Source organism: Carassius gibelio, chromosome B9, assembly GCF_023724105.1.
Source record: "Carassius gibelio isolate Cgi1373 ecotype wild population from Czech Republic chromosome B9, carGib1.2-hapl.c, whole genome shotgun sequence".
NCBI lineage: Eukaryota > Metazoa > Chordata > Actinopteri > Cypriniformes > Cyprinidae > Carassius > Carassius gibelio.
In genome coordinates this window covers 19,881,540-19,904,168 of record NC_068404.1, presented here as the reverse complement: position 1 = coordinate 19,904,168, position 22,629 = coordinate 19,881,540, and the positions used below count along the sequence as shown (strand labels likewise).

General features: G+C 35.9%; 2 protein-coding genes across 3 annotated transcripts; one reads left to right on the top strand and one right to left on the bottom strand.

Annotated features, from left to right (window-relative positions):
* Positions 1–14: 14 nt before the first annotated feature.
* On the bottom strand, positions 15–12,302 carry f5 (coagulation factor V). The gene is made up of 25 exons (XM_052564950.1): positions 12,104–12,302; positions 11,236–11,318; positions 10,987–11,109; positions 10,330–10,542; positions 8,969–9,130; positions 8,668–8,889; positions 8,342–8,507; positions 8,078–8,258; positions 7,861–7,957; positions 7,319–7,524; positions 6,624–6,774; positions 6,325–6,537; positions 3,687–6,210; positions 3,399–3,567; positions 3,057–3,293; positions 2,699–2,915; positions 2,367–2,546; positions 2,167–2,283; positions 2,005–2,076; positions 1,844–1,929; positions 1,595–1,750; positions 811–955; positions 560–711; positions 287–469; positions 15–181 (listed from the first exon to the last, which is right to left on the bottom strand). Exons 1-25 carry the CDS (start codon positions 12,241–12,243, stop codon positions 35–37), a joined length of 6,342 nt encoding a protein of 2,113 aa, XP_052420910.1. The 5' UTR covers positions 12,244–12,302; the 3' UTR covers positions 15–34.
* Positions 12,303–15,348: 3,046 nt separating this feature from the next.
* On the top strand, positions 15,349–22,493 carry slc35a5 (solute carrier family 35 member A5). 2 transcript variants are annotated; one of them, XM_052566047.1, is made up of 7 exons: positions 15,349–15,428; positions 16,039–16,213; positions 16,340–16,438; positions 18,440–18,573; positions 19,193–19,260; positions 19,349–20,117; positions 21,977–22,493. In XM_052566047.1, the coding sequence occupies exons 2-7, from the start codon at positions 16,060–16,062 to the stop codon at positions 22,043–22,045; spliced, it is 1,293 nt and encodes a 430-aa protein (XP_052422007.1). In that variant the 5' UTR covers positions 15,349–15,428; positions 16,039–16,059; the 3' UTR covers positions 22,046–22,493. The 2 variants fall into 2 exon arrangements, with proteins under 2 accessions (XP_052422007.1, XP_052422008.1); XM_052566048.1 differs by having other exon boundaries at positions 15,355–15,432.
* Positions 22,494–22,629: the final 136 nt, after the last annotated feature.

The window sequence follows — 22,629 nt, the reverse complement described above, 5'->3', positions numbered from 1 at the left end:
AAAAACTATTGTCATATCATTGAAAGCACAGTGTTTATTCAAAATCACAACCAAGCAGCTCAATCCTCATAGTAATGGACTTCTGCCATTGTTTTGGAATAATCCGGATGAATTTGGAAAATATTGGAGGGTAGATGTAGTTCTTTACTTTGCCATTGTTATCTGTGTTGCCTTGAAATGTCTGTGAAAATAAAAGAAAATAGTTTTTTTCTCAGTCTTAAAACATAAAACACTGGTTAGATGTGTGCAGAAACTTGTTCCAGTCCTGAAAAGTGAGACCAATTACCTTTTGTTCATAGTCCTCATCATCCGTGTACTTTGTCCATCTCATGCCATCTTCACTGTACTCCAGAGAATATGTTGTCACAAACATCTCATTGCCATATGATTTGGCCCCCTGTGTTATAATTCCGGTTATCTTCTTTATGTCCTTGAGTTCCACCTGGATCCATGGCTGAATGTCATTGTTCTGTAAATTGCAAACAGTTTATTAAGGCTTGAGGTTTGAAGTGTAGTAAATGCCTTTAAGGGTTTCATTTATGAGGTAGATCTTAGTTACCTTGGCTCGCCATGCATTGACAGTCCCATATTTATTTAAGCGTGCATACCAAGGATGCCACTGGCCAGAGTACCAATGGGTGGCCACAGAACTGGCAGTGATTTGAGCATCTGTAATGACACCACTTTCCATTCCCAATGGCACAGAGCAACCTGCCAGCACAAGAGGAGGATTAGTAAAATGGAACTGAACTGTATTGTGTCTTATAAGCCAGTATGAGAAAACAAAATCTGTCTAATTTTTGTTCATACCATCTAGCTCACAACCATAGTACTCCAAACGGACAGTTGGGTAGTTGTAAGACTGTAAAGGATACAGCCTCACATATCGACCAATCAGAGGTGGGAAAAATATATTCTCCTTCGTGTCATAAGCTTCGCTGTTTCCTTCAAAAGTCTGTTGGGCATTGAAAAACACAGTGCAGATCTTATGGGCTGTTCACACAGAATGTTTTGAATTAGTTTAAAAAGAATGAAAAAAAAAGAATAAAAAATCCCTAGGCATGTTAAAACAATTAATTTGATGCAGTTTCTTGGTACATGAAGACAGTCTAGTATAGTGCAGTTCTTCTCAACCAATGTCTATACCAATGTTCAAATGTCCCACATCTCTAGTTTTGGATTCAAAACCTATTTTAATCAACATGCACTTCTCGATTCTGTAAATTTAACTACAATAAATATAATTAAAATTTAAATAATATAATTTCAGGATATCATGTGTTTTAGTAGATGCATTAGTTCCCCCATTTTTTTTTTCAGATCTTGATATAATTAGTAAATGTAATGTAGTATATTCATCATACAAAAGCCCATGGTGTTAGATTTTATGAGTTTACATTACTTTGTACCAGATCTAGAAATAACACTACATTAAATAGGGAGTCTGGGTTTTCCAAGACTGTGGGAACCCTGGTTCATCAAAGGAAGCAAACTGTTGTTGAGAAGGTAAATTAAAATTATAAATATCGTTGTGAAAACATCCTTATGCTGAAATGTACATTCACTTTATAACCACACAGAAATGGTCACTTGCCTTTCTGATGGTATCGCTGTCTCCCTTGTAGAAAGTCCACTTCTTTTTGTCAGTGCTGTAGGAAATGGTGTAGTTCAGCACAAAATTATGTGCTAACAATTGCTTGGCTCCTTGTGTGGCAACTTTACTAATCACTACTGGCCTCTGGAAGTCCACCTGGGATACAGGATACAAGCCTCTTCAAATAACTAGCCATTAGCATTTATTTATTTATGGGCTAATTGTCTGCACAGCATTATGAGTGGTTACCTGAATGTACTGTCCTGTCTTTGTTGTACTCCATGCATTGTATTTCCCTGTATTATGTAGTCTGGCCAAATGAGGATACCATTGTCCTTAGAAACAGTTTAAATGTGTTAATAATGTGACCCTGACCATGCTACATGAAAAGCTATATTTTTAAATCTTACCTCTATAGTCAGATGCTGTTATGTGTTCATCTTTCACAGTTCCAGAGATGAAACCAAGAGGATGATCACAGACTGCAACAGACCAGCTAAGATTTTAAGACCCGACAGAATCAAATGTTTTCTTGTAATAAGATCAGCATGATAAATGACTGTGTATGATACCCTTATCTAACACAAGGAATAACGTCTGCATTCCCCTCTGCTGTGACAGTCCAACTTCAGACTCCAGCTGCCAGAGACCAGGCTTTGAAGGCAACATTTCCAGTGTGGCAAATCCACCTAAATGACGGGATCTGAGCGTGAATGGCCTTTCTACAGTAGATGATCTAGATAAGTAAGTATCTTCTAACACCACTACACACCTGGTAAAAGTGGGTAAACACCCTGACGGTGGTCCTTTAACTCCTTATTTATGAACGTTTGACCATGGAAATGGACACTGTGGAGGTCTTTAGGAGAGCCCATGTTGATCAGATGCCACTTCGCTAGCTGATTTGTGTACATTCGCAATCCTTTGAGGCTGTAGATAATACCATTGATAGCTGACAAAAATAAAATAATATATATATTATTTGTTCTCGATACTGGCCTCAGTTTATTTAGTATTAATCCAATGATAAAGACTGTAGTATAAATACCCCATTACAATTAAAATAATGGAGATAAAAAAGCTGAAGACAAACAGTTTTCTTACCGTCAAACTTTAATTTATTTGTAAAATTTGGATCCATGACTGCTCTTTTGTTTTTCCTTTCAATCCTCTCCCGATTCTCCTCGTAGTACCAGCTCTTATTCTCATCAAACGTCATGAAGAGCAGGACAAACTCTCTTCTGCCCAGAGGCTTTTCATCCAGTGTACCCTTCCTGCACACCAGAAGCGGTCCAATCAGCCCAGAGTTTATATCTCTCTCCTATGCAAGAAAAGAATTGAATTGTTAAGTCGAAATTAATAATAGTTGTTTGGCACCTTTTTGTTATTACAATTGAGTTATGGACAGCCCTCATGGAGCAATCTTTAGTTAAGTGGAAAAATAAGAACCATTCATGCTTACCGGATTCACTGCAGAGTAATACGTCCACGTTCGACAGTCAGATTCATTATTTTGAGGCCCAGATTTGGAATTTATAGTCCACATGTAGATAAAGGTGCTGTTGGGTTGTACGGCATCGTCCTGTTTGTACCAGTACGGTGACTCATCTTCGTAACTCAGGCCTTCCATTTGTTTTAAGTACTTTACTCCATTTGCATGCAAAGAGTATGGACGGCTGGCAAGATTCCTAAAAAATACCTAACACGAAAACAGGAAAGTAGTTGTTTATGTTTTTGTTTAATGCTGATTTGCTTGTAATCTTATTTTTTGTGCACAAGTATGTTCACATATTCAGTGATCTACCATAACAGTCTGATCAACTTCAGCTTTAATGACCGGACCCAGAATTCCCAGGTGTTCATCCATTTCTCCTCGGATGTCTCGGATACTAAAGGTGCTGTCCAGGTACTTTCTGAAGACCGCTTTTTTGAAAGATGTGGGCCTCTCTTTCTGAGATGATTTATCAGGCCTCCTTTTCAGACATAAAAGTGATTTCACAAATAGGTTATACGCTTAGATTCAAATATTCATGCTTTTTGTTTCTAGAAATGCAAAATGTGGATTATTTGAAATACATGACGCCAACAGTACCTCTGCCCATAACCAGCATAATCCCATTCTTCCTCTTCAACTGTGATGAAAAAAGTTCTGGTATTCTTGTCTCCAGCAATTTTTAAGAAATGCTGGGATGTTACATCAAGCGCTGGGCTTTGAATATCTGCTGTTTTGCTATAAGGGTCTTTGTACTCTATATATTCATATTCTTCTGGGGTATCAACCATAGCATCAAGATCTTCAGTCTGCTCATGTTTTGGAACGTATATCTCATAATCATTGAAATCGCGTCTTGGCACTCCTATGACAATGGATTTCTCCATCAGGTCTTCCTCGCTAGAGATAGGCCTGCTTCCCCGTGGGGTCAACCCAGAAGGTCCAAAACCTCTTGGAGAGAAACCCTTTGGAGAAACATCAGAAGGTGGCTGTGGCTTATACTCTTTCCTTTTCTTCGTCTTCATTCCATATCCCTTTTTCGGCTTTACCCTCTGGTGAACTACTTTTTTTTTCTTTTCGGTCTTTGGTTTATTTGCTGCAGAATTGTCTGAGATGTATTTGTTCATGTGATCTGGGATTTCAATATGAACCAGTTCGTGGTTGCCTTCATAACCCCAGTGCTCTTCTTTTGGATAGAGATGAGATGTGAGTATGGCCTCACTGTGATTGTTCTTCAGATAGATAACTACTTCCTCTTCACTTTCGCTTTCTGAGCCGTTTTTCGTGATTGAAACATTGAAAGGGCCAAGAGAAAAGGACATATTCTTCGTACTGTCTGAAGAAAAGAGCTCTGATGCATTTCTCAAAATTTCACTGTGAGATTTCATTGTAGCATTAGTTGATGATGTGCCATTCTCTGTTATTTCAGATTCAAGGTCGAGACTGGAATCAGACAAAGTTGCATTTGAAGAGTCAGACTCGTTGCTTTGCAAAGTGCCATTTCTCAAAGGCGAAGACAAACTGAGATTAAAAATGTTCTCAGTTTCAGAATTTATCTGCGAAAACATCTCACCGGTGTAATTCACCTTTGTGCTGTTGAGTTCTTGAATCCTTGTTGTGTTTTCATTTAATTCACCAATCTCCTCTGGTGTGTCCATTGGTGAGACATTATATTCTACAACAGTCTTATAATCTGTTAAAACTTCAGAGGTAAGATCACCATTCAGAAGCACAAAATCCTCCTCAGTTTGTGTCTCCGAGCTGTTGGAGAGAGAATCAGGACTAGGCACATGGTATATGAAGACGTGTCCTGAACTATCATGGTCACCATGCGCTAAGTTAGAGTTATTTTTAGTGTTTGCCTCTTTTTGAATTACTGTTTTGTTGACTAAAGTTTGGTTTGAAATCAAGAGGTTTGATTCAGAAGAATTTAAAGATGGACTGTCACTTTCCATGGTAATGTTTCTGTCACCAACTGGAGCATCAGATGAAGTGATACTGGTATTAGTGGGGGAAATGTGCGTTTCATTCATTGTGTGGGTGATGTTGGTTTCAACTACTGGAGAATGAGAAGTATTCACAGAGACTCTGTCTCTCTCAAATGATGAACTGACATTTTCTACATGAGTAGTAAAATAAGGGACGTTGTCTCTCTCAAATGATGAACTGACATTTTCTACATGAGTAGTAAAATCAGGAACATTGTCTCTGTCAAATGATGAACTGACATTTTCTTCCTGAGTAGTATAACCAGGGACACTCTCTCCCTCCAGTGATGAACTGACATTTTCTACAAGAGTAGTATAAGCAGAGAAACTGTCTGTCTCCAATGATGAACTGGCATTTTCTACAAGAGTAGTATAAGCAGAGAAACTGTCTGTCTCCAATGATGAACTGGCATTTTCTACAAGAGTAGTATAAGCAGAGAAACTGTCTGTCTCCAATGATGAACTGCTATTTTCTACTATATTGGTATTTATTTCAGTATCCAGAGTAACATTTGTGGAGACACTTTCCGTTTCATTCACTGGCTTTGTTGATGCACTGCATACTTTTCTTTCTACAACTGGAGGATTTGAGATAACACTGTCCGTATCATTGTTTGACATGACCTCTGGTTTGGAATCAGAAATGCTTGTCATGTTTAGCAATGGTTCTTTTGTGCTTTCATTCAAGACTTTATTTGAAGATTGTCTCTTGTCCAAACCAGCCTCTTCAGTTGATAAACCATGAATCTGATTGAAAGATGCAAAAGTAGCATTGTGTGATTTGTCCAACTCATCGCTTGGGGCCGGGCTTTTTGTCTCAGTAGTCGGCAATAAACCATCATCAAAATCTATCATCGAAAGGTCAAGAAACTCAGCATCATTTTTTACGTTTTTGAATGCCCTCAAGCCAAATTCTTCTGCATAATTATCAGTGTCCTCATCAACCACGATAGGGATTATTTGTTTTGGTTCCTCTTTCTTAATATCACTGAGGGGCGCAGGTTTCCATACAGTGAATTTTTCTTGTTCATAATCATACTCCATTACGTAATCTCTGAAGCATTCAAGGTCCTTGAATTTCACCCTCATCCCTTTCGTGGAATCATGAGAGTTCAGTGATGCTAAAAGCCAAATACCTATAAGGTGAAGTATGCTGAGTTTAAATTCATAGTTTTTGTTAAATATATTTCTTTGTATAGTCAGTAACAATGTCTTAAAATTAGTCCATAATAAACCATTTGGATACTCACCAATATTAAGCATGTTCATAGTGATAGTTTCTCCAGTCATGGGAAATAGACTGAGCATATCCTCTTCTCTGTTTTTCAGCTCAAATGTATGGCCATAAAAAGTGGCGGTCTGGATGTAATCTTGTTCGCCAACACTAGATACATGCCAGGTCACGATTTCACCATTACAAAATCCCAATTCTTGGCCACTTTCATAGACATAGCCATTGATTGCTGCAAAAGTTGATGCAATAAATACATAATACAAATACAATATGAATCAACAACACTAATATAATAAATATCAGAAAATCACTCACTGTGCATAACATTAGATTTGTAAAACTCTGGATCATCTCTTTTAACCCTTTTGGGGTCACTGCAGTATGTGTTAATGTTCTCATCATGGTACCAGCTCTTGTTCTCATCAAAAACAGTAAACATGGCATGCTGTTCTTTGTCTGCTTTCAGCTAAAAAAGAGAAACGCTTTCAGAATCCAAAACTAAGTGAGCTGCTTTGCTATTTAGGCAGAATGTTAACCATCATAAAGTCACACCTCATAATTAATTTATTCAAAACACTACAAAATTAGCAGCTCCATTTAAGTGTTGCTCACATTTTGATGTTAGCTTGTCACTAAGATAAGACTGTGAAACTCATCTACCACTCAAATATTAGTTAAAATGTAATTTATAGTTGTGTGATATGACATTAATAGATGCATTTTTGATTCAGTAATGCAATCCGTGTAGCTGTATTTATCATTTCTGCTGTGCTGGATTACATTTTTCTCAGTTTTGCAATATCTGTGAAGGATACAGACAACGCTGACCTATATTTTGTGCAAAAGGTAGCATATGAGGCACAATTACTTGCTGCCTACTGTTTGGAACAGTCTTCCAAAAGAGGGTGTTTCAGTGCCTTAAACAGTAATATTGTATAGAAATTATTCTTTAGTTTCATTTCAACCACTCAGTGCTCTAATACTTAATTTTGCACATGAAAAGGAGTTACCTGGACATTCTTTTTGTTGAGGGACTGGCTCTTACAGATGAGAAGAGGACCCACAAGACCAGAAGCAATGTCTCGAGGAGTGTCCACTGCACTGTGGTACATCCTGGTCAGACATCTGGGGTCACTGTCCGTTGGTGTATCTTCCTCAGACACACTCCATGTATATGTGTAATTCTGACCTGGTTGAATCCCGTGTGTCTGGTTCCCTTTCAAATGAACGGCAATTATATTTAGCACGTTCTCGTATCAGCCACGCTTACTTTTGGTATTTTATGATTTTACAGGTATCTTTTCATTGATAAAGAACTTTAGAGATTAGGGCTGCATGATATTGGAGAAAAAACTGAGATTGTGCTATTTTGTATTTTACTGGGATCTATATTGTACATTCAGTTTTTCACCAGATGACATGAATAGTTATACGTCAGCACATATATCTCCTCACAATGTTGTCTGCTGATTTAAATTAAGATGCATATATAAATTTTATGCATGTATAGTGTAGAATTGATGAAATAGAAATTCATAAATATCAAACAAACCTTCTGCTGGATAACTGGCTCCTTCTGCTGCTTTATCAATGGTCAGTCCATGAGGATAGATACTGTACGGCCGTGATGCTTTGTTTTTAAAGACAATCTATAGAAACATAATCACAATCATCATGTATCCTGACCAGAAACATTAAATATGTTCTTAACCCAAAAATAAAATAAAATAGCAATGATTAGAGCGGTGATTATGTGAGAAGCTTTATACCTTTATGACATCTCTGATTTGAGCTCTTATCACCGGCCCGAGAATCCCAAGCTCTTTCTTCCTCTGCTTATCTTCTGCTCTCTCTTTAAACGTGCCATCTTTATACTGAGTAAATACTGCTTTTTTGTATTTTTTACCTATTCGCTGAGGCCCCTGCTTTAAATATTTGGATCGGAAATCCCTGAGTGGATAAAAGTGAGATAAAACATTTAGAATGGAGCTCAGACAAAGACATGTCCTATTGATGAATCACTGTACACATACCCATCCATGTTGTCTTTCATATTTGGAGCATAATCCCAGGTGACCTCTTCTGCTGCTATGTAGTAGGTCCACACTTGACTTTCTTGTTTCTGTTGGATGGTAAGCCGTCTCTTTGGTGCCGTGTACTCATCACACGTCTTGATATTTAGGTATCCATGCAAACCAGCTGCAAATATGACATCAACATATGGCACTGTAATCACTCTTATAAAGTACAAATTGTCAGCATTAATAGTGATTCTACAAACTATGAAGTAGAGACTATATATATTGATGTTTTAAATAATTAATTCATGAAATCTTGTGGTTTTTCGGGCAGTTTTTACCTTCCAAGTGCCTGCTAATGTGAGAGGAGATAAGCCAGTGGCCGGGGTGGATACCATTCATACTGGCACTGGTGGCAGTTCCACTAATGATGCCAATAGATGAGGTTTTGTGGCCATCATGCAGCAGGGCTTGCCCATTGAAGTGCACAGAGAAGAGCTCTGGCTCAGAGCTCATTCCCAGCAGGTGCCAGCTGACTTTGGAGTGGGCACAGATGTCCAGATCTGGAGGACGACAAGGAGGAGTTTTACACCTCAGTAGATTTGCAGAAATGATGTTATGTGTGAAAAATATCAAACCGACCTGGTATAGAGCCATTTGTGTAGCCATTTATAGTGTATTTCACATTGTGTGCCTGTTCAGGGCCCCCAGTGCTGTACCAGCTCTTGTTCTCATCAAACACGCCAAACAACAGCACAGCCTCCTGATGGAAATGAAGCTGATTTCCGGAGCCGTCTAGGGTGCCTGTGGGACAAAGACACATTAATCATCTAGACAAACAGAGCTGTTTATAGTTGTGTCATTTCTGGGAAACTCAAACGTGTATAGGGTAAACTTTAATAAAAAAAAATTTTATTAAAGTAAATAAATAAACATATCTGCATGTTTTTTTATTGAATAATTAATTAATTAATTAATTTTTCCTCAAAAGTCATGGTTTGAATTCCATAATCGAAATTGGGGAAAGAAATGTTCTGTGGTTTGACATTTGAAAGCAAATAAATCAGGATTATTTGAGATACATTATTTGAGATATTTTTAAAGAAATTAAATAATTGTTATTAATTATAATGAAATTATTATCATTAGATACTTTTTGTTTTAGTGTACAATAGTATTATTACTAGTAAAATATTCCAAAATTGATTTCACTATAGATCCACTTTAAATCCACTTTTCCATTTTAAAGCCTATATTTTGACATTTTTATACCCACTAACTCCTGCAGCCTTCTAGCCAAATTCACTTACATAAAATATATGTTACTGTACAAATCTACTGTACAAAGTAACAAATAGGCAATACTGGGTAGTAACTGATATAATCTGGATTACAATCAGATTCCAAAAATTAAGCACTTGTTCTTAAAATATCACATTTGAATGTTTAAGGATCTCTGACATTAATGGTCACATGACATCCAGGTAAAAAATAAATAATAATAATATTTCAGTTTTTTAGTTGGTGTTTTATTTTAATCGATGTTATGTTTAAACACTTTATTTTATAAGATTATTCTATTTAAATCAATGTGAAAATTGAGTTCAGTGAGAAGAGGGCAAAATTAATCAAAAAGTAGTCTGGTTATATTGCCTAAAATGTGTAATGTAATTAAATTCTTTTGTGATGTAATTTGGAATCAGTAACAGACTACAATTCGTACGTAATATACCCAGCAACATAAAATAAATTAAAAGTTCACCATAATCGAAAGTAAATAAAGATATGAATGAATGAATGAATGAATGAATGAATGAATGAATAAATGAATGAACGAATGAATGAATGAACGAATTAATGAATAATTAATAAGAGCGTAGCCATTCAGTAAATGTGTTGAGATGAGACTTAGTGGTCAAGATAGGCATCTTAACTCATCTACGCATAAATGTCATAATAAACATCACATTATAAATCCAGGATCTGTTTTTTGCTTCACATACCTTTCTTGCAGATCAACATTGTGCCTATTAACCCTGTATTGTAGTCCTTGACTATGTCAAAGTGGGAAAAGTATGTGTAGGTGATGCATGGGGGGTCCGCATCCATAGGGGCCACCTCAGACGTCACCTCCCATTGGTATGTGTGCTCTTTTCCGGGTAAAATTACATCATCTTCTTTCTCATAGAGTGACGTGTTGTCAAAGTATAAAGATCCTAAATGGAAATTTTAGGAGTGTGAGAAGGATTCAGTTTCAGATGGTGTTTATTACAATAAAACCAACATCAATTTATCTTAAAAAAGAAAAAGAAAAAAAAGGTTTTGGGTTTAGGAAAAAATTAGGATAGTGTATCTGTAAATATTTATCAGAGACTCACTGCTTTGGACTTAGGTACAGCCTGTGGTTAATTTGTATCTTGGGTTAATATTTCCAAAGAAATCAAACACAGATGTTTGCGTTACGCAAAGTGTTGACTCAGCCAAAAGATGAGCCCTAAAATAATCTATAATGTTCCCTAAACAACTATTCTCTAGAAATGTGTCTGTCCTTTATTTCGTAGCACAGTGTCTATTTTTTACTTCGTTATTAGTGTGCTGTATGTTACAATTCTTTTGCGTCACTCATACTGTTGCAGCAATCACATCAGATCAGAACACACCCTCTGACTGCTTCCCGTAAGCAATGCCATGTGGGTGGATGCTGCAGGGATGATCTGCCATGTTCTTGAACGTGACAATGATTGTGTCGCCCTCTTGTCCCCGCAGTGTCGGCCCAAGTAGCCCTAAAACATTAGTTTCAAATAATCATTTTTTAAAACTTAATGTAATTGTAATGTAAATGACTTATGCATAATGACTTTTGGGTTTTAATGTTGAAACAAAGACATCATCTTTGTTATTCAAAATACCTGAGGACAAGGGATGTGTTTTAGCCTGTGTGAATCCCTCATTGTACTCCCTGTATACAACCTTTTTATATGACGGTCCAGTCCTGGAAAACAACAAAAACTAGCAATCAATACATTTCTTAGATGAGCAAATAACACACACACACACACACACACACACACACACACACACACACACACACACACACATACCTAACTGTGTGATAATGTAGTTTTGTGTTAGTATCATAGAAATACTGTTTTATATTTTCCACTTTCCTTCGAATTTAAAGTTTTAATAATTTTTGTTGTCTTTTTTTTATGTTGATATAGATTTATTAATTATTAACTCAGTTTCCGTTTTCATTATTTAAGTGCATTAAGTTAAACTAAATGCAAATGAGAAATGTTACCTTAGCTGCTAGCCAAAATAAAATAAGTTTTAGGTTTAAGATATCCTATTTCAGTTAATTTTATTTTATTTTTGTTGTTGTTTTGTTTTCAATTTACTAAAATTACCATGGTGAAATATTTATACATTTTGAATAAAGTCTTGACATATCTGTAAACTATATTAACAAACTTTACAGTAGTTTCTTGGTTCTGGTTTAACATTTTGTTTTATTTGGAGTTACTTGTATTTCATATGTCTTCGTGTTTCCTTACTCATGAAATTTATGAAATTTAAAATATTTACTGTGAATGTTATTGCTTGTCAGTTAATAAACTGTTTTAGAACAGATAATTATTTGCGTACAAATGTAATTATTTGTTACTTTTTTACAATAGTGAATGACTTTATCTGTGATATACAAGAACCAAGTGAACAAAAGGCAAACAATCAAGCTGAATTAATTAAAATTCAAAGAAATATTGATCTTTTTCATACCTTTGCTGTCCGGCAGTGTAGTCCCAGTTAATATTAACAGCTGCAATGTAATATCGTCTCTCCACAGCTGTGGCACAATTACACAGGAATGCCAAAATGGCCAAACCGTAAGGGGCCCCTGGCCAGAAGCAGAGTTTCATATCTGACAATGAAACTCCAGGTAGAACTGTCTGTTCCAGAGTGCAGGGAAATCTGAACCCTCAGAGAAATGGCAGAGAGCTTTATCTCCCCCCTCCTCCCTGTTGCACATGTTTCAACACTGTGTTCGAAAAAAAACTAACTGATTTATTTTTGTTTTGTTTAATCATTAGTGTTCTGAGGCTTTTTTTTTTACAAGTAAAATCTTTTCATTATTGTGAGCAAATATTTGGTTTGCAAGAATGGAAAACACCAAGTCACCATATTTACATATTTGCCAGTTCAATCCTTAGCATTGAAACAAATGTTAGTTAGTGTCATAATGCAGCCAACGTAACTGCTATTTGCACAAAATGAAGAGATCCTGCACCATGTTTCCCCAACATTAATGTAGACTAAGTGTTATTCTATTACTATAAATGTGATAATCATGAAATCTGAAATAAATGACTATGGATTTCAGTTGGTAAGAAATTTCCTCATTACACTTTTCTGCTCCAGACAGTAATGTTGTAAGGATTTACTCATAATCCCAATGATTTCCTTTGAATAGTTTCTTCATACATTGTTTACAGTGTACAAGTTTATGTGAGTAAAAGTCTGTGTATTTGAATATTAAACAGATACAGTCTGGACCTTGTTTCACACTCAGGCAACCTCTACCATAGCTATAAAAAAATAATAAAAAAATAAACACATTTGTTATTACAAACTGAGATTTATGTAATATTGCACATGACTCATGACCACATTTCCCTTAGAAGTGTTTGTTGGGCAATGACTTCTATTTAGAATTTCCTAACAAACCCTCCTCATTACATTTTCCAGACAGATGCCGAGAAAAAAAAAATGACCAGACAAGTATGGGAAATCACGTGAAAACAATGAAATGAACATTACACATTACATAGGTTACAACATTAAACACGCTTATATATATATATATATATATATATATATATATATATATATATATATATACATACATACATACACAGGTCCTTCTCAAAAAATTAGTATATTGTGAAAAAGTTCATTATTTTCCATAATGTAATGGTAAAAATTAAACTTTCATATACTTTAGATTCATTGCATACCAACTGAAATATTTCAGGTCTTTAATTGTTTTAATACTGATGATTTTGGAATACAGCTCATGAAAACTTAAAATGCCTGTCTCCAAAAAATTAGCATATTTCATCCGACCAATAAAAGAAAAGTGTTTTTAATACAAAAAAGTCAACTTTCAAATAATTATGTTCAGTTATGCACTCAATACTTGGTCGGGAATCCTTTTGCAGAAATGACTGCTTCAATGCGGCGTGGCATGGAGGCAATCAACCTGTGGCACTGCTGAGGTGTTATGGAGCCCCGGATGCTTCGATAGCGGCCTTAAGCTCATTCAGAGTGTTGGGTCTTGCTTCTCTCAACTTTCTCTTCACAATGTCCCACAGATTCTCTATGGGGTTCAGGTCAGGAGAGTTGGCAGGCAAATTGAGCACAGTAATACAATGGTCAGTAAACCATTTACCAGTGGTTTTGGCACTGTGAGCAGGTGCCAGGTCGTGCTGAAAAACGAAATCTTCATCTCCATAAAGCTTTTCAGCAGATGGAAGCATGAAGTGCTCCAAAATCTCCTGATAGCCAGCTGCATTGACCCTGCCCTTGATAAAACACAGTGGACCAACAGCAGCAGCTGACATGGCACCCCAGACCATCACTGACTGTGGGTACTTCACACTGGACTTCAGGCATTTTGGCATTTCCTTCTCCCCAGTCTTCCTCCAGACTCTGGCACCTAGATTTCTGAATGACATGCAAAATTTGCTTTCATCCGAAAAAAGTACTTTGGACCACTGAGCAACAGTCCAGTGCTGTAGCCCATTTCCTGCACACGCCCGTGCACGGTGGCTCTGGATGTTTCTACTCCAGACTCAGTCCACTGCTTCCGCAGGTCCCCCAAGGTCTGGAATCGGTCCTTCTACACAATCTTCCTCAGGGTCTGGTCACCTCTTCTCGTTGTGCAGCGTTTTTTGCCACACTTTTTCCTTCCCACAGACTTCCCACTGAGGTGCCTTGATACAGCACTCTGGGAACAGCCTATTCGTTCAGAAATTTCTTTATTTGACTTACCCTCTCGCTTGTGGGTGTCAATGATGGCCTTCTGGACAGCAGTCAGGTCGACAGTCTTACCCATGATTGCGCTTTTGAGTAATGAACCAGGCTGAGTTTTTAAAAGCCTCAGGAATCTTTTGCAGGTGTTTAGAGTTAATTAGTTGATTCAGATGATTAGGTTAATAGCTCGTTTAGAGAACCTTTTCATGATATGCTAATTTTTTTAGATAGGAATTTTGGGTTTTCATGAGCTGTATGCCAAAATCATCAGTATTAAAACAATAAAAGACCTGAAATATTTCAGTTGGTGTGCAATGAATCTAAAATATATGAAAGTTACATTTTTATCATTACATTATGGAAAATAATGAACTTTTTCACAATATGCTAATTTTTTGAGAAGGACCTGTATATATATATATATATATATATATATATATATATATATATATATATATATATATATATATATATATATATATATATATATATATATATGTGTGTGTGTGTGTGTGTGTGTGTGTGTATAAAATACAGCATGCCAAAAACTGAATGTTAAAAGTGAGAGCAAAATGTTACAACTCATTTTAGGCATTGTTATTTGAAAAGAAAGCTCTAAATTATTCAGTCATAATTAAGCATATACTTAAAAATACTATATTTACATCTCTAAAGTATATTAAAAAGAAATGCTTAAAGTTTTTTTTATGTAGGCTAACTTTACACTGTTTGTTCTTCTGCCCATATCCAAACTGTTTATACCTTATCCAACAAGTAAGAAACAAATCGTTTGTGTTTACATTCAGTTTTACATTCATTCCTACATGTAGGCTAGTTTTGCGGGTAAATTTACTATTCCGACTGTGACTAAAGATTATTTTAATATTAATTAGCCAGCCACGCCTTTATCTTTGTAATATGACCAATGAACGTCAGTATAATCTAATTACTATTTATGAGCAAAGCGTGTTGCCTTGCAACGTTAAACCAAACGATGACGTAGCTCTATTATGCGCATGCTCAGAGATACGGAAGCCGTGGGCAGGTTGTTAGTTCAAGTGAGAACATATGGGTAGGTAAATAAAACACCGAATATTAATTTATTTGTGATTTATCGCCAAATTCGCATTATATTAGATACATTGTGAATATCCTGTCGTTTTTCTTTGCGCCGTTAGCATCATAACAATCACGCTGAATGACTGTGATGAACACCAATGTGACTTTTAGAATCATTTTGCTTTCTAGCATCAGTGTTTCTTTTACATCCAGAATGTGTGTAAACTATTTCTATGTCATCTCTAAGATAATGTCGTAATCATCTATCCATTTTGTGGTTCGATGTTTAAACAGTGTTGCACTAAAAGATGTCGCTGTCTTCACAAAAGACAGAATGTCCGTGTTCCTTCTGAACTGTGTGTAAACACTGAAAACACAATAGTCATCCCTCATTCAGTGACTTCATGCATATTTTGTTGGTTTGCTCATCATGTGTGCTTGTGAATCATGTAGAAAACAAAGCGCTAGATACAGAATGTGACGCGTCTTGACAAAGTGTGAAAGTGCTGGAGAGACTAATTTATGCGATTTCTTATTTCATTTTTTTATTGGTGGTTCAGTGTTGTGATTGATATGATTGTCTGATGTTTTCTCACTGATCCTGTTCATTCTTCTGTGAACAGCCTTGGCATACTCCGTCCATAATGGCCCCATCCTCATCCTCTTCTTCATGCCGTCGCTGCTGTCCTTTTTCACGGCTGTGCTCAAGATCTTCAGCCTACACTTTAGTTCTGGGTCTGGGTTTTGTCACCTTGGGAACCAGTCGCATCTTATTACTAAAATTCTCGGCCAATGAAGGTAACATAATATTACACCACCACCAAAGAGCAACTTAATGTACTCTATGATTCCTTACCACCAATAGTTTACTGTTTGCAATGTGCATTTTAAATATTGTTGCAACAATTTTTTTCTTACCTGCAGCAAACAAATATGACTTTCTTCCTGCATCTGTGAATTTAATGGCAGAGGCCATCAAACTAATATTTTGTTTAGTGATGTCAGTACGGGTGGTCATTCGAGGTAAGTCAGATTCATTGTCCTAAAATTACTTTCTCAAACCATACTCATTAACATACTAAGCACTTTAGTTACATTTAATTAGTTACATTTAATGAGAAAAAAAAGTGTAATTAAATTTAGGGATGCACCGATCATGATTTTTCATGGCCGATTCCGATACCAATTTTTTACAAACAAACTGGCCGATTCCGATACCGATTTCCATTTTTTTTTTTATCTTTTAAGCAACAAACAAGAAAGAAGGAAAGTGTGCATAAACAAGATATTTGGTATTTAATAGGCCAAACTTGCTTTTGGCTAATGAAAACAATAACTGTAACCATCTGAAATTAACAGCAGTATCTGCACAATAAGTAGCCTACATTTAATACAAACATAGATGATACAGACATCAGCATTTAGCTTTTGTTTTTGAATTGGGTTGAAACTACAGAGAACTGGCCTTAATTAAAAGATTAACTGTAACCATGTGAAATTAAAGGCAACAACTGCATAGTTCTATAATCCAAACAACACAATCAACACACATTCAATAACATGTTTCTTAATCAGCATTCAGTATTTTAGTTTTTAAATTTGGTTTTAGGGTCTTTACCAGTGAGACTAAATAAAACTATGCTATATAAATACATTTTCCAAAATGTTAAAATCAAATAATGTTTGTGCGAATAAAACAAAGATGCAAAGTGTTTCATTCATCCAATAAAAAAAAAAAATAGGATAATGAATTCACATCTATATTTTTACTTGAGCCAATGAAAAATAAGTAACTTATTGTCTCAACTAAAAAAATATAGATGTTAATCATTACCCTAAAATGTTTTAATTGGATGAATGAAACACTTTTTTGTCAGTGTGCTACAGCAGGTGATTTTTAAATCAAATAAAGTCTATGTAATTTTAAGGTAAAATAAAAATAATCATCCTAATGCATAACTGACGTTTATTTCTGGCTTTTCAAACGTGTATGCAAGTTCTAATAAAAAAAAAAAAAACATTTCAGTTTTGTCACAGTTTAGTCCGTTTCGTTTCTCATCCAAAGTTGAGCTGACCATCTCTGTGCCTCAGACATGAAGCTCTGCACTTCCAGTACTGATCGGCTGCCTGTGTCCTGCGCACAGATTTGGAAATACTTCCACACAAATGACATAGCGAACGATTACAATATAGTCTGTGCACGCGAGCGCACTTCCGGAAAAATCGGCCGATTGCCGATCGCGTATTTTAAGCAAAAACCGTCCGGTTCCGATTTATGGCCGGTTAACAGGTGCATCCCTAATTAAATTACAGTTACTTATGAAAATGTTAATGATTACAAAGGCGGTTATTTTCACAAACATAAAGATCTAATTAATTTGTTTCTCAAATTGCATTGACTGCTCTAGAAATACAAGACACCATTGTTTCGGGAGTTTATTATTATTTTTTAATTCTTATTTGGGTTTATGCATATGCTTTATTTCTTAAGATGTCCTTTTTTCACCAAGACATTGTTAGATGCCAGTGCTGTCATAGCTATGCAAAGATTTGATTTCAAAAAGAGTATCATAGCTATTCAATTATTTCTTATGATTTTAAATCTGTAATTATCCTCAGAATGATCTCAAAGTAAAAAAAAACTGCTAAAGTCTGATTTTGTGTTAGCTGTGCTTTAAATGTACATTTTATTCATCTTAATTCAAGTGATGAAGGATTTTGAGAAGTCTAACAGTAATCAGTGTTGAGTTATATACTCTTTTAACACTGATCAACATTGTAGATCACTGCCTGGTTTACATGTTTCAAAATGATTAACCACCCCAATTAACAGCTGAAATTTAGAAAAGTAATCAAATGTTATCAGTTACATTACTTTAATAAAGTAATTGAAATAGTTATATTCCTTATAACATTTTAAATAGGGTAACCTGTAAACTATAACCCATTACATTTCCAAAGTTATTTCAGCTTACTGTACATGTTATTTGTAATGGGACTACAAGGATTTCTTTTGTTTTCCAGAGGGCCGCTCTTATAAAGATTTGGGCTGTTCATCTGGTGCCTCTTTTCTCAGCTACCTGAAATGGTCCGTTCCTGCATTTCTCTACTTCCTTGATAACCTCATAATCTTCTATGTGATGACCTATCTGCAACCAGTACGTTGAAATATTAAACGTTTATAGTTATGTATAAATATGACTCGGAAAGCACTTACTACTTTATACAAAAATATTTTAGTAATGTGTATGTATATATTAAAAATAATATGTAAACGTATATATTAAATAAATGTATTCGTAAGCTTTAAATTAATTGGGATCTGCAAGATTTTATTTGCATTTGTTTGAAAAATACAGTGAATACTGTTAAAAATACAGCGAAAGCAGTTACACTGTGAAATATTATTACAATTTAAAATAACAGGTTTACTTATTTCTGTGATGCTAAGCTGAATTTTCAGCAACTGTTGTAGTCTTCAGTGTCCCATGATCCTTCACAATTCATTCTAATATGCTGATTTGGTGCTCAATGTTAATAATAAAGTTAAAACTGTTGTGCAGCTTAATATTTTTGTGGAAATCACAATACATTCTTCAAAGAATAGAAAGTGCATTTATTTGAAATAATGTATTTTGTAACATTACAAATACATGTATCACTTTTGATCAACTTTCAGAGAAAAATTAGTACCGTCATTTTCTTTAAAGGAAAAATTGTATTCACCCCAAACTTACGAACGATAACAACATTAATGTTTTTCTCATGTTTTAATAGGCCATGGCAGTTATGTTTTCCAACATTGTAATTTTTACAACAGCCATTCTCTTCCGTGTTGTTCTAAAGTAAGTACCATAATTTCTTGATATCCGTTTAATATCCTTGAAAAAAATGTTTGTATCTGTTACTGACTTTCCATCTTTTGACCTGCAGGAGGCGCCTGTCTTGGGTGCAGTGGGCATCTTTGATCGTGTTGTTCCTGTCCATTGTGTCATTGACCACTGGCAGTGGTGACCAGCATGCCATTGCTGTACATGGCATCCACCCAGCCCACATTTCCACCCCTTCCAACAGCTGCCTAAAATACGCCCATCCCGAGCCAGAGCATCAGAACTATAATGAAACATACTGGAAACGTGAGCTGTGGGACAGCCAGGTCATCCACAAGCTAAACAGCTTCGGCCTGGGTTACGTCCTGCTGCTGCTGCAGTGCTTCATCTCTGCATTGGCCAACATCTACAATGAGAAGATCCTCAAAGAGGGGGAGCAGCTAGTGGAGAGCATCTTCATCCAGAACAGCAAGCTGTATTTGTTTGGTTTGATCTTCAACAGCCTCACGTTGCTCCTGCACTCTGACTACCGTGATGTGACACTACACTGCGGCCTCCTCTACGGACACAACATCTTCTCCATCGCTCTGGTCTTCGTCACAGCTGCCCTAGGCCTGTCGGTGGCCTTCATTCTCAAGTTCCGTGACAACATGTTCCATGTGCTTACAGGCCAGATCACCACAGTCATCATCACTGCGCTCTCTCTCTTCCTGTTTGACTTTCATCCATCGATGGATTTCTTCCTGCAGGCGCCTGTAGTACTGCTAGCCATCTTTATCTACCACAGCAGCAAACTGAAGGATCCAGAGTACGCACTACAACAAGAGAGGCTCCGGGTCATCAATGGCGAGGTGTTTGAGAGGTCAAGAGGGGTAAGAGTCATTTTGAAACATTCTTTATAATTTAAAAAGGTCCCTTTGTATCTCAGTTGATCATTTATTCCATGTGAGTTATTCGTTTCCACCTTAATTTTTGAAGTGCACTCTGACAGTTTAATCAACGAGGTCTTTGTAGAGGAGGTCGGACAAACTATGATCCAATTAAGTTAGCATGAGTAAGAAATTCATAAAGTCATTACTATTAAACGTTGATGGAATATTTGAATCAGGTGGCGTCTGGAAATTTGTTAATTTAGCCACTGTGCTAAATAAAAACCTTGGATTGTTTTGGTTATTTTCAATGAGTTTGTGTATATGCTCTACCCTAGCAGTTTTTAGAGCCTGTCTATAGCTGGACATACTGTTTTTCCATGCAATTCTTAAACCTGCCAAGTTAGTTTTTCTCCATTTGCATTCAAGACTACGAGTTTCTTTCTTGAGAGAGTGAGTATTACTGTCATACCATGGCACAGTACGTTTTTCTCTAACCTTCTTCAATTTGAAGGCGATTCATGTGGGATAATGAGCGTGATATTGCGTAGCTTGTCAGTGATCTACAGCTCTGTCTATTAAGTGCCGCTCCATTTGAAAGCATGTGATGGTGATTTAGCGCTAATCACGGTACCAGATTTACTGACTAGATATGCATGACCATATCATTAGATATATCACCCAGCCCTAATTATCATATACATGGAAGTAGAATTTGCAGTCAGAGTTTACGGTTAACTGCTGAAGCCAATGCTATCATCTAAGCATTAGACCATATAAAGACTTCATACCAGCAACATTTCTTATTAAAGCTGCAGTCCGCAACTTTTGACGCTCTAGCAGTTAATAAACACAACTGCTTGCATCTTGCGGAAGAACATCGTAGCCGGAGCTATTTCTCTCTGTTTATGTCTATGAAGAATCACAAAGGTACTGGTTTACTCCGCCGCGGTATCCCCGAAGCAATCTAAAATAGTCTGAATATAAACCGTTATTATAGGTGTACCCTAGTGATTCAGGACAAGCTAAAACACGGTTTGGAAAATCCATTCATGGTGTATTCATACATTTTGTAAATCTTGAGCACAAAAAAGTTACGGACCGCAGCTCTGATTGGTCGTTTCTTACCGGGAGCGGTGTATTTCTGCAAATGGCAATAGGACCACTGGGAGGAGCCAGAGGAGCTTGATTTTTTTCACAGATTATCGGTCTCATATTCTACTGTCAGGACATAATGACAGGTTTAACAAATATGTAAAAGATGTTTACAAAAGTTACCTACTGCAGCTTTAATTACAGCCTCAAAGTCATGTCTTGCATCCCTTACAAGTGATTACCCAGCACTTATTATTACCCATACTTACTCCAGTATCTCTTAAACATATTTTATTACTTTGTTCTGGTTTAAGTTCTTTTAGAAAATTAAATTACTCCGTAAACACTTCGTGGTGTCAATCCAGAATACATTTTAGTCTTTATCTGAAGGAGTGTGTTTGAATATTCTGTTGCTATTCCGTTTTTCTGTGTCTTGCTTGAGCACTTTTAAATTTTTTTTAAATGCTTTTATTAATGTTTTGATGGCCTGCAGTCTTTTCCATTCTGCTGCCTCTCACGTTTTTAAAAGACGAGGCTATCTTCTGTACGAATGGTCTCTACAAAAAATTCCAAAACTGATACAAACTTTCTTCATTGGATTGTACCACCGATTACGTATCTATAAAGATATATATATATATATATATATATATATATATATATATATATATATATATATAGTCCCTAAAAGCTGTCATATTTTTCTACAGTGGTCTGAAAAGAATGTCTGTGGTAGTTCATGATTGTGTTTTATGTTTTTCTTTTAGGATGGGGAGGAGTTGGAGAGACTAACCAAGGCTAACACAGAGAGTGAATCTGAAGAAGAATCTTTCTGAGTCTGTTTTGATCTCATCTCTCTAATTATCATGTAAATATTCTGGAATCAGCCGTTATATGTATTATGTAAATGTTTTATAATGACTGGTAATTGTTTCAGTCACATGGAATGTCTGGGTGACATGCAAAGTGATTAAAGAGTTGTTTATTTTCTTCTTCTACAAACTGTTTACACATTATGAGCATGTATCAAACTCATGGGGGTTTGTGAAAGTGTTTCTTTCATATTTATTGATTGGTCTATTCTTGGTTCCTTCATAAAGTAGTTGACTAAGTGACAGTGATAGTATTAATGTAAGAGGAGCTTGTTTAAATTTTAATGTACTTCTGTAATGGGAATGTAATTGCGATTCAAAGCATGTGTAATATTGTGCATGATGTCGTTTTTGTTGACATTTTAAAAATACTTGGATTTTTGCAATAATAAACATCCATATTTTAATCCTACTTGCTAAAATATATTTTTTAAAATAAGTTTTTATTTAAATTCTTAATAATACTGCTATTTTGTGGCAATTGCTGATATATTACTGACCAACAGAGGGAGCAAAGCAAAGAAAAAGTCAACTACTTAATTTGACTG

Bases quoted from the DNA above. Each gene is read 5' to 3' on its own strand.
- f5 (XM_052564950.1), bottom strand. From the start codon at position 12,243: ATGAAACTCTGCTTCTGGCCAGGGGCCCCTTACGGTTTGGCCATTTTG. The intron at 8,259-8,341 runs GTATGTGTACAG...TTATCCACTCAG, and splicing joins ATGAAAGACAACATGGATGG to GGATTTCCGATCCAAATATT. The intron at 2,547-2,698 runs GTAAGAAAACTG...TATTTTTGTCAG, and splicing joins AAATAAATTAAAGTTTGACG to CTATCAATGGTATTATCTAC.
- slc35a5 (XM_052566047.1), top strand. From the start codon at position 16,060: ATGGCCCCATCCTCATCCTCTTCTTCATGCCGTCGCTGCTGTCCTTTT. The intron at 16,214-16,339 runs GTAACATAATAT...TCTTACCTGCAG, and splicing joins AAAATTCTCGGCCAATGAAG to CAAACAAATATGACTTTCTT. The intron at 20,118-21,976 runs GTAAGAGTCATT...TTTTTCTTTTAG, and splicing joins TGTTTGAGAGGTCAAGAGGG to GATGGGGAGGAGTTGGAGAG.